A 12,110-nucleotide genomic window follows, 5' to 3' on the forward strand; every position below is an offset into this window, starting at 1 on the left:
CTCATGAACATATATATGAATATCCTTTTTAAAAAAATTTAGGACGCCTGGATGGCTCTGTTGGTTGAGCATCCAACATCAGCTCAGGTCATGATCTCATGGTCTGTGAGTTTGAGGCCTGAGTCAGGCTTTGTGCTAACAGCTCAGAGCTGGAGCTGCTTCAGGTTCTGTATCTCCCTCTCTCTCCGCTCCTCTCCCACTTGCGCTCTCTCTCAAAAATAAACATTAAAAAAATAGTAATAATTTAAAAATGAGAAAATAGGGGCGCCTGGGTGGCGCAGTCGGTTAGGCGTCCGACTTCAGCCAGGTCACGATCTCGCGGTCCGTGAGTTCGAGCCCCGCGTCAGGCTCTGGGCTGATGGCTCAGAGCCTGGAGCCTGTTTCCGATTCTGTGTCTCCCTCTCTCTCTGCCCCTCCCCCGTTCATGCTCTGTCTCTCTCTGTCCCAAAAATAAATAAACGTTGAAAAAAAAAAATATTAAAAATGAGAAAATAAAATCCAGCAATATATAAATGAGATAAATACATGATTTAATGGGCTTGTCCCGTTCTCCAAGTGTTTGTCAACCCCTCTAAAATTCTTTCACAGAGTCAACACAATCAAAGCTGTTTTCATAATACCAAGGAAGTTACTGTCCCTTGTTCATTGTGCAGACACTTGCACTAATAGTGCAAAAAATTTTAACAGTTTAACACATATCAAAGTAATGACATGAAATGAACTGGTAAAAATGATTATTAAATCTCAACCTTTGAGTACATTCCTTTTTCATATTCTGTGCTATGGAATGGAAAGCATCCAGTAAAAAAAATTAAAAAAAAAAAAAACTTAACTTCTGGCAACCAAGATCTCCTTCAGGAGGTGAATAAACTGTGGTATATCCAGAAAATGGACTATTATTCATCGCTAAAAAGAACTGAACTATCAAAGCCATGAAAAGACATGAAGGAAACTTAAATGTAGATTACTAAGTGAAAGAAGTCAATCTGAAAAGTCCACATACTGTAGGATTCCAATATGGGACATTCTGGAAAAAGGCCAAACCATGAGACAATGAAAGTATCAATGGTTATCAGAGGGTTGAAGGGAAGAAGGGATCAGGCACAGCATACAGAATTTGGGAGGGGGGTGGGGGGGACAGTAAAACTATTCTGTAATGATATGTAATGATACCATATTAGGGAATACATGTCATTATACATTTGTCCAAACTCACAGGATGTGCAACACCAAGAGTAAAACCTAATGTAAACCATGGATTTGGGTACCAATGATGTGTCAATGCATGCTGACCAATTACAACAAATGTGCCAAATTATGTGTAGGGGATGTTGGTAATGGAGAAGGTTCTGCATGTGTAGGGAGGAGGATATGTGGGAAAGCTCTGTATCTTCCACTTAGTTTTTGCTATGAACCTAAAACTGTTCTAAAAAACAAAGTCTATTTAAAAAATAAAATCAATGAAAACAACACATCTGCATACCAAAGTATGATTATTTTCTTCAGGATAAGCTTTCATAAACGTCTGAGTTGCAAACTAGTTCTAGCAACTAGTTCGTTGCTTTCTTTTTAATTTTTTTTAATGTTTATTTTTGAGAGAGAGAGAGAGAGAGAGAGAGAGAGAGAGAGAGAGAGAGACAGAGAGGAGGGGGGGGAGGGGCAGAGAGGGAGGGAGACACAGATTCCAAAGCAGGCTCTAGACTCTGAGCTATCAGCACATAGCCCGATGCAGGGCTGGAACTCATGAACCGTGAGATCATAACCTGAGCCAAAGTTGGATGGTTAACTGACTGAGCCACCCAGGCACCCCTGGAGTAGTTGCTTTTGTAATGAAATACCATTTTTACTTACAACAACTACAAATTATGGGTTTTTATACTTGACTATTTAGCCAATATTTTCTCAAAAATAAATGAAGTGAACTTGATGCCTTAGGAAAAACTGACTATAGTTGATGACAAAATTAGAGCTTCTGAGTGAAAATCAGAATGTTACATCTGTCACTAGGTACTTGGCAGCTCTATGTACTGTTGAGGTTGGTGGTGATATTAATGAATGCCACTTTTTGGTATTGTATATTAAAATACATTAACATATGTAAGATCTAAAAAACTTAGGAAACGATTATCTTCCAAATGACCAATACATGATGTTACAAAATCATGCACAAGAATTAAGATCCATTTTAAGTGCAAAACAGACAAATAGATGTTTATGTTGGAAAGGTCACTGATGTGGTTTCTACCACAAACTAACCAATTATAAACTATCACATGTTAAGTTCTGGTGTACTAGGAAAGAAGAATGTTCACGATTTTATCTTAAAAGACCACTCCCTTTTCCCACTATTTGACTATGTGAGGCCAGATTTCTTATAAATACTTCAACCAAAACAACATATCACAACATACTGAATGCAGAAACAAATATGAGAGTTCAGGGGCGCCTGGGGGGCGCAGTCGGTTAAGCGTCCGACTTCAGCCAGGTCACGATCTCGCGGTCCGGGAGTTCGAGCCCCGCGTCGGGCTCTGGGCTGATGGCTCGGAGCCTGGAGCCTGTTTCCGATTCTGTGTCTCCCTCTCTCTCTGCCCCTCCCCCGTTCATGCTCTGTCTCTCTCTGTCCCAAAAATAAATAAACGTTGAAAAAAAAAAAAAATTAAAAAAAAAAAAAGCTAGCTTAATTAGAAGATAATTGAACTCTCATATATTTTTTTTTTTTTAATTTTTTTTTTTTTCAACGTTTATTTATTTTTGGGACAGAGAGAGACAGAGCATGAACGGGGGAGGGGCAGAGAGAGAGGGAGACACAGAATCGGAAACAGGCTCCAGGCTCCGAGCCATCAGCCCAGAGCCCGACGCGGGGCTCGAACTCCCGGACCGCGAGATCGTGACCTGGCTGAAGTCGGACGCTTAACCGACTGCGCCCCCCAGGCACCCCTAATTAAGCTAGCTTTTAAAGAGATTTGCAAAAACATAGAACACTGCTAGTCATTTCATGTATTTTTTGGAAAACATTAAAAAAAAATTAACATGTAATGCGTCTGTTATTGTTATTTCTAAATAGTTTAATTTCAGTTTTAATTTCTAATATATCAATAGATATAACTCACATATATAAAACTCTTTGGGGTTTAGAAATAATAATAGAGTATAAATGGGGTCACAAACACCAAGAAGTATGAAAGCCACACATCCCAGGAATGCCAGGTTTAACAATTAAAAATCAAGAAGACTAACCAGATTATCAGAATAAAGTAGGAAAATCATATGACCTTTTTAATAACCACAAAAAGCACTTAACAAAATTCAACAGTTATTCATAATTTAAAAGGTCTTCATGAAATGAGTGAGCTAGGATAAAACAAAGATGCCCATTTTCATCACTTTCTATTCAACAATGTGTTAGAAGTCCTAGCCCAGGGAAGTACGGCAATAAAAAGAAACAAATCTTAAAGACTGGAAAGGAAGAAGTAAAAATAACTCTATTTGCAGAAAACATGCATATGTACATAAAAAGCCCCAAGGGGATCTAGAAAGTAACTACTCAAAGCATTAAGTGAATTTAGTAAGGTCAGGATAAAAATAAACCGATCTACCCAAGAACTAGAAAACAAAATTTTTTTTAAAATATCATTTTCAACAGCCAAGAAACACTACATTCCAAGAATCTAACAAAAACCATGAAGATCTCTATCTACACAGAGAAGCTACACAATTCTAAGAGAATATAGAGGCCTAAATAGAGTACATCATAGTTAAGCATTTTAATACTCAATAGGAAGATGCCCATTCTCCCCAAAATGAACTACAGAACCAATACAATCTCAAAATTCCAGGAGTCCGTTTGTAAAAATTAACAGACTTATTCTAAAATTATAAGAAAATGCAAAGAAGCTAAAATATTCTGGCAGAGGTTGGAGAACTTAATCTCATTTCAAGACTTACAAATTTTAGTAACTAAGTTGTAATCAAATGTATCAATGACACAGGAGTCCAAAAATAAAACTCCAAGTGATTTTCAAGACTCCAAGATGAGTCAACGGGAAAAGGAAAGTATTTTCAACAGACAGTGCTGGAACATATATATGGAAAAAGGCATTTAGAATGTATTTTGGTATAATAATTAAATTGCATTATAATAGGTGTTATGATAATACTTACATTTTTTATTTTGATGTTTCCCCAATCATCATCCTGTTTTAAAGACAAATAAAAAACATTTAACCACGGCTGTATAAATTGAACATATTCTAATAATCAACTAATTTTAAAGGTATCCAGGGGCACCTGCGTGGCTCAGTCAGTTAAGTGTCTGACTCTTGACTTCAGCTCAGGTCATGATCTCACAGTTGATGGATTCAAGCCCCATGTTGGGCTCTGCACTGACAGTGTGGAACCTACTTGGGATTCTCGCTCTCTTCTCTCTCTGCCCCTCCCCTGCTCTCTCTCAAAAGAAATATACTTTAAAAAACAAAAAAAGCTACTCCAAAACAGTTTTTTCTTTATGTACATTTTACTTAAAATTACTATAATCAAAAATACTTGGGGGGGGGGTGGCACCTGGCTGGCTTAGTGGGTTGAGCATCCCAACTCTTGATTTCAGTTCAAGTCATGATCTCACAGTTCCTGGGATGGGGGCCCCACTTCGGGCTCTGCACTGACAGTGGGAGCCTGCTTGGGATTCTCAGTCTCCCTCTCTCTCTGCCCCTCCTCCACTCTCACACACAAGGGCACACATGCACAGTCTTAAAGCCAGTAAGTCTAACAATTGCTTAAACTACAAAAGCCACAATCTAAAAGACAATAAACCTAACAGTTCCAAAAAGACTAAAAAACATTTAATTGATGACAGATACTAATTTTTTTGCATGTTTGTTGTATGTATGCAACTAGCAAAGCTAATACTAGCTTACAGGACAGGAATGAAGAGTAATTTATAAAATAAGATCTACATAATTAGAACAATTATATAATTTATTACCAAAAGTAGGAGATTCTTAGGAATCAAAGTGCTATTAAAAATTATACCAGGGGGGTGCCTGGGTAGCTCAGTTGGTTAAGTGTCTAACTTCCAACTTTGGCTCAAGTCATGAGTTTGAGCCCCACATCAGGCTCTCTGTTGTCAGTGCAGAGCCCACTTCAGATCCTCTGTCCCTCTCCCTCTCAGCACCTTCCCCACTCATACTCTCTACCCCCAAAATAAATAAACATTAAGAAAAAATTATACCAGGATTACCAAAGGCAAACTAACGCTTAATAATATCTGCTGTGTCTACAAATGTTTTTCAAATCCTAAATTTCACATCTATGAAGCAATTAAATACTTTCACCTCAATATATTCAATTAAAACCAGGTATTTTTTTTCATGCCATGATTGGCCCACAGGTATTTTGCCTAACCTCAGTACTTTTCCTTTTTTTTTTCTTCCAAGACTTATTTAAACTCAAGTTAGTTAACATAAAGTGTAGTATTGGTTTCAGGAGTAAATTCAGTGATTCATCATTTATATACAACACCCAGTGCTCACCACAAGCACCTCCTTAATGCCCATTACCCATTTAGCCCAACTCTCCCACGAACCTCCCCTCCTACAACCCTCAGTTTGTTCTCTAAAGTGAAGAATCTCTTATGGTTTGCCTCCCTCTGTTTTTATTATTTTATTTTTTCTTCCCTTCACCTATGTTCATCTATTTTGTTTCTTAAACTCCACATATGTTACTCCTTCCCTTTAACTGAAGATGCCAGGCACTCAATATGCTTCCCTTTGATGGTGCCACTAATTAGCTCTCTGGACACCCTGCTTCAAAGCACAACAGTAACTTCCTAAATGCCCTTCTCAGTTTAAGGGTTATTACTACAAATCATAAGGAATGGTAACTATATATGCTCCCTCAGATCACTTAGTTATCTGAGCTCACACAAAATTGGAAAATGAACCCAGATTTGCCTGACTTGTAAATCTTCTGGTGCCTTACTATATATTACTTAAATCTCTCCGACACTGGGGCGCCTGGGAGGCTCAGCTTGTTAAAGATGGACATGAGCTCAGGTCATGATCTCACGGTTCGGGTTCGAGTTCGAGTCCGGCATCAGGCTCTCTACTATGAGTGCAGAGCCCACTTCTGGATCCTCTGTCTCCCTCTCTTTCTGCTCCTTCCTCCTTCCCTCTCAAAAATCAACACTTAAAATAATAATAATCTCTCTGATGCTGTTTTCTCATTTATGAAATTATAAAACACATTTATTCTCATTTTTAAAATACATATAGGTGCAAATTAAAGAAAATAAAAGCCTGGAACAGAGTAAGTATTCAGTAAGTGATAACTATTAGTAGTCAGTTTCATTTAATTACCATTTTTCTGTAATTCTCCACAGTACACCACCAGTATACAGCTCATCACAAATTAGGTTACCAACCTCCCTAATGACCAAAAGCTCATACTGTAACTTGGAGGGAAAACAATGTTTTCTTCACCAACATCTCTTACTGCCCAGCTTACAGGGGCAACCAAGCCCTATCTCTATAGTTACCTACAGCTCTTCAGTATTTCATACCTAACTCTTGAGGATAGTACCTTTTTAAAACTATACTTACATAGTATTACAAACAATAATACTTGCATCTTTTTGTGGCCCATCACCAATGATGCCAGTAAGCTTAAACTCGTAATTGTAGTCAATGTGATCATTCCAAGGGAAAATTATGTTCCCTGCTCTTTTTAAGCAAAATTTTTTGTCACCAAGTAGGTGTTAGATAGTAATTACTCTTAAGTGATAGGAGCTCCTTTTTAATGAGTAGAATGCAAAACAGGCCAAAAGAAAAAATTAACAGTTTTCCAGTATTCCAGAACTGGGGCTTTGGTAAAGATGTTGTAATACTTTGATTTACAACATTTGAATGTATGTACAAAAATACCTTGTGGTCTTTTCCTTTTAAGCAACTTCCATATTTCTAACAGAGATAAAATTTTCTCCACTCCTGTAACAGAAAATTACTAAGGATATATACACAGATTTTTGTATTTGTCTAAACAAAATACTTTTAACACACCCTCACAGGAAAAAAATCCAAACAGAGATACATGGAAAGTTCCACACTCCTCTGACCCCCCAGGAGTATTCTGATACAACGCATTTTAAAATAAAAATTTTGATGATGCTTTAATGTTCTTTCCTACACTAACATGAATAAAACCACTTCAATCTCATAGACTATATACTCTCACCAAATAAAATACCTCAACTGCTGCATTTTCTGGTCTTTCCAGTCATTATATAACATCATATAATGAAAATTTGGACTTTACCTTCAACGTTCCTCCTTTCACCATAACCTTCTGTCTGGCCGGCTGGACTCCAGTCAGTGCAAAAAGCTGAGCCTTGAACACCATTGGAGGTTCATCAGTGTTCAATTCTACACCTTCAAACTTCTCCTTTCCCCATTTCACAGTAACTGGAAATAAAACCATAATTTACTTTTTTAATTTATAAAATAACAGGACTTTAGATTTAGAAGATCCCCAGGGAACCTAGTAGTTTGGCTTTCAAGAACTAGCCTGTCATTCCTCTTAATATGCTCACAATGCCTACCTTATCAGGAATCATGTGAATGCAGTAGGTCCTGAACAAAATTTAAATGAATCTAACCCAACTTCCTACTTGACACAGAAATGGGGTCTTAACATGACTGATTCACTAACATCACAAAATAGTAAATATTCAAGTCTTCTGAATCCTACCCTAATAATCTTAGCAAAATATGATCACACTGAAATACTTCCCAGAATGAGGTTCAAGGACCTCAAAATATGTTTAACTAAGCAACTATTAAAATTAGTACATACAACTGGAATAGAAAAAGAAAGTTTAGAAAGATAATTTGAGAGAAGAAAAAAAAAGCTTGTAAAAAATAAAGCATATTTAAAACAGGTCAAGGAATACAGATTCTGGATTATAAGAAAAGCTCCATGAGAGAACTGAAAGGTGTGGTTCCTAAGCCAGAAGTGGTCAGATATTAAGAAAAATCCAAAGATACAATTAAATTATTAAAAAATCCTACTTTAGGGGCGCCTGGTGGCGCAGTCGGTTAAGCGTCCGACTTCAGCCAGGTCACGATCTCGCGGTCCGTGAGTTCCAGCCCCGCGTCGGGCTCTGGGCTGATGGCTCAGAGCCTGGAGCCTGCTTCCGATTCTGTGTCTCCCTCTCTCTCTGCCCCTCCCCCGTTCATGCTCTGTCTCTCTCTGTCCCAAAAAAAAAAAAAATAAACGTTGGAAAAAAAAAAATAAATAAAATAAAATAAAATACATAAAAAGAGGGGGGCCTGGGTGGCTCAGTCGGCTAGGCGTCTGACTTTGGCTTGGGTCATGATCTCACGGTCCCGGAGTTTGAGCCCCACATCGGGCTCTGTGCTGGCAGCTCAGAGCCTGGAGCCTGCTTCGGATTCTGTGTCTCCCTCTCTTTCTCTCTACCCCTCCCCCACTCACGCTCTGTCTCTGTCAAAAATTAATAAACATTAAAAAAATTAAAATACATAAGAAGAAGTAATAGTTGATTTCCACTGAAAACTTCACACCTATTCAAATGAAAATCTCACAATAGTTGTCTGTTTTCCTGTAAGACCAAAATATGAACAACTAATCCTTACTATAAATCCCAATTCTTTCACCAATTCAATTAATGTGTTTAGCATTCATTCAATAAGCCCAGTAACAAGTATTTGGGAGACTCTATGAACCTTGAATCTAGTAAGAAGAGAGACTGGAGGAGAAAAAGTTAAAATAATTAACAATACCATATAAATATTATAAATGCTCCAAGATCACAAAGGAAAGCTTCATGAGTGAAGAACAATTTCCTGGAAAAAGTGATAACTTTTAGTTACAACTATCAACTTTTTTTAATTTTTTTTTTTTTTAATGTTTATTTTTGAGACAGGGAGAGACAGAGCATGAGCAGGGGAGGGGCAGAGAGAGAGGGAGACACAGACTCCAAAGCAGGCTCCAGGCTCTGAGCTGTCAGCACAGAGCCCTACGCGGGACTCAAACTCACAGAGTACGAGATCATGACCTGAGCTGAAGTCGGATGCTCAACCGACTGAGCCACCCAAGTACCCACAACTTTTTTTTTTTTTTAACATGTTTATTTATTTATTTTTGAGAGACAGCACACACACAAGCCGGGGAGGGGCAGACAGAGAGGGCGAGAATCCCAAGCAGCCTCCACGCCAGCTGCACAGAGCCCAATGAGTGACTTGATCTCATAAGCCATGAGATCATGACCTGAGCTGAAATCAAGAGTCAGATGCTTAACTAATAGTTATAGGGGTGCTTTGGCTATCAACTTTGAGTTGAGTCTCAAAGAAAAAATTAGATGTTATCCAGACACTTTGGATATATAAGCATTCCTGGAAAAGATAAGAAAAACATCAAAAGCATAAAACTGCATTATGTGTTCTGAGATTTAAGTAATTCCCAGAGGGGTAAGAAGCTGGAACTGGAAACTGGCCAAGGATCAAGTCAAGAAAGATAAATAAGTCATGCTAAAACATACAGGCGTTGGGCTTTATGTTATAGAAATGTAAAATTCCTGAAAGATTTTTTTAAAGGCCACTTCAGTCTATTTTGAACATTGTTATCACTCTAGCAGCAAGTGGGGAAATGGGTTTGAAGAGGGCACAACTGTAATCTTGAAATAAGCAAGGAACATAGAACAATAGCACAAGAAAAAAACAGGACAAAACCAAAACAGTATTAGAAATAATGAAGAAGAGGGGCACCTGGGTGGCTCGGTCGAGCGTGCGACTTGGCTCAGGTCATGATCTCACGGTTTGTGAGCTCAAGCCCCATGTCTGGCTCTGTGCTGACAGCTCAGAGCCTGCAGCCTTCTTCAGATTCTGTGTCTCCCTCTCTCTGCCCCTCCCCTGCTCATGCCTTGTCTCTCTCTCTCTCTCTCAAAAATAATTAAAAAAAAAAAAATTTAAGAAATAATGAAGAACCCATCTGAAATTGACTTAGCTGTGTCACCATGAACAAGTTACTTTAATTTTTTGCTCACCCATCAAAGAGAATCCTACCAGTATCACAGGATTATGTTGAAGATTGAAACAAAGCAACGTTATAAAAACACTAGCTTTGTGCCAGGTATACATATTAATTTTTATGGCACTTATCCTTACCCATATACAAATCTGGATATTTAATTTTTTACTAAAACTTACGAAATGGTACTTAAAACGTTCTCATTTTAATATAGAGGTTTTTGCAGAACCTGATATACAGAATCTCAAAATGGAGAAGTCAAAGGAAGAAACCTTGGAAATCTACCCCAATTCTCTCATTTTGGAAATAAGGAAAAGATATGATTAAATATTTAAGATAGAACTTAATGTTTAAGATAGAAAGTTTGGTGAATATTAAGTATTTTTGAGGGGAATAGAGAGATGTTGGTAGTGTGTTTACATATTAGCATACACTGGTATTTATTGCCATTACTTAATTGATAACCCCTCAGTTCTACATTGCATAAATAGAATATTTCAAGTACCATTCTACTGTTTATCATGGCTTTAGAAAGACATAGAGCAATCATTAAAGCATTCAAGATTCTAGAACATCAAGAATCAACCTCGAGATTAAACATTATTCCTTTGTTTCATACCATTCTTTGAAAATGCTGAATCTTCAATAAAGGAATCATGATAAAGTCAGGAATGGCCAATGAATCACACATCCATAGCTAACCGAAGCCACTACATACATTTCAGGTGCCATTTTGAATAAGACTAAGAAACAGCAAGGGCCATTAACTAAGTGAAAATGTGATCCCTGGCCAATACCTTGGAGCAAAATAAAATAAAACAAAAACTGTCAAACGCCATTTAAAAGGAAATGACGCCTGTGGATATCTGTATTCATCTAAGTCTCAATGCTAACGCTATGCTTCAGACACAGAAGCCCAATGTAACGTCTGATGAAATGAAAGCAAAGCAAAAAGTTCGCAGTATGCCTCAGGATAAAACTGAAATTGGTATAAAAAGGGTGCCTGAGCCAAAGGCTGCAAAGGGTAACCTATGGGAAGCTACTGACAGAAACCCCAAGCACGATGAAAGCTAACCTTCCATCTCTGGTCCTTCCATCCCGCCCTTACCCCTCCCTTCCACAGCTACCACTAATGAGCCCAAGAAAAGCCCCGCTACACCTCTAGCCTGCTCCCGGATGCCTCAGGACACACCCTCACCTCTCCCGGTTCACTAGGACAGCGACAGAAACTATTCTGCAGAGTCACCACTCCAAGTGGCTGACTTGCGCTCCCCATCTCCACTCCCCCACCCACCCAGGGCCAGGATGGGCAGCAGTCCCTCAAGCTGCAGAGCTCAGAAATAGCGGGCAGAGAGAAAGGGGCCAGGGTCATCGCCACGCCGCAGTCACCCCGACGCACGCCTTCCCGATCCCCTCCCCCGTCCCGTGCTCAGGCGGGTGCCCGGCCTGAAGGCCAGGCCTACTCAGAGGCCTAGCACAGAACGGAACCGCAGGGCGAGCAGAGAGCTCACCTGAATAAAGCGGCATGGCGGCACAAAGGGCGGCGGCGGCGGCGCAGGAAGGCTGGGCCTGGCAAGGGCGTCGAAGGGAAAGGGACGCGATGAAGCTGTGGCGGCGGCCAAGGCGGAGGCGCGGTAGTGGCGGCAGCACGGGTGCGACGAGAGTCTCATTCAAACCGGCCACTGACGATGACGCAGCAACACGCAGTTTACCCGCCCACGGAGCCACAGGGCAACTGCAGGAGAAGACCCGGCGCAGAGCCGGCGAGGCGGGGCCTACTGGATGGAAAGCCAGGGGAGGCGGGGGCGCGCGAGGCGGGGGCGGGCAAACGCGAGCCTGTGGCCCCTGCACCAGTACAGGTGCACGCCTGCGCAGTGCACGCCGCTGCCCAGCGCCCACCTCAAAGTGGGCCTGGCCTCGCCCTGCCTGGTCCCCGCCGGAGTGCGAAGTTGGTTTTCTGGCGGCTGTCTTTTTTAAAAAGTCTTTCTCCCTTTTTTTGAAAGAGTGGTTCGGCTCGAGACGGAATTTTTTTTCTTGTTAATATAGGCGGGAGAAGAGCTGAGAGAGGCCTC

At 40.0% G+C, this 12,110-nt stretch overlaps 1 protein-coding gene across 1 annotated transcript in view; it reads right to left on the minus strand.

Moving 5' to 3' along the window:
- USP14 (ubiquitin specific peptidase 14) overlaps positions 1 to 11,913 on the minus strand; it is a 54,146-nt gene extending 42,233 nt beyond the window's left edge. Inside the window, exons 1-3 of the mRNA XM_045457148.1 lie at positions 11,550 to 11,913; positions 7,309 to 7,454; positions 4,162 to 4,194 (exon numbers count right to left, since the gene is read on the minus strand). Of these exons, the coding sequence (XP_045313104.1) occupies positions 4,162 to 4,194; positions 7,309 to 7,454; positions 11,550 to 11,565 (195 nt within the window). The 5' untranslated portion in view covers positions 11,566 to 11,913. The remainder of the gene's footprint in view (positions 1 to 4,161; positions 4,195 to 7,308; positions 7,455 to 11,549) is intronic.
- Positions 11,914 to 12,110: the final 197 nt, after the last annotated feature.

Source organism: Leopardus geoffroyi, chromosome D3, assembly GCF_018350155.1.
Source record: "Leopardus geoffroyi isolate Oge1 chromosome D3, O.geoffroyi_Oge1_pat1.0, whole genome shotgun sequence".
Lineage (NCBI taxonomy): Eukaryota > Metazoa > Chordata > Mammalia > Carnivora > Felidae > Leopardus > Leopardus geoffroyi.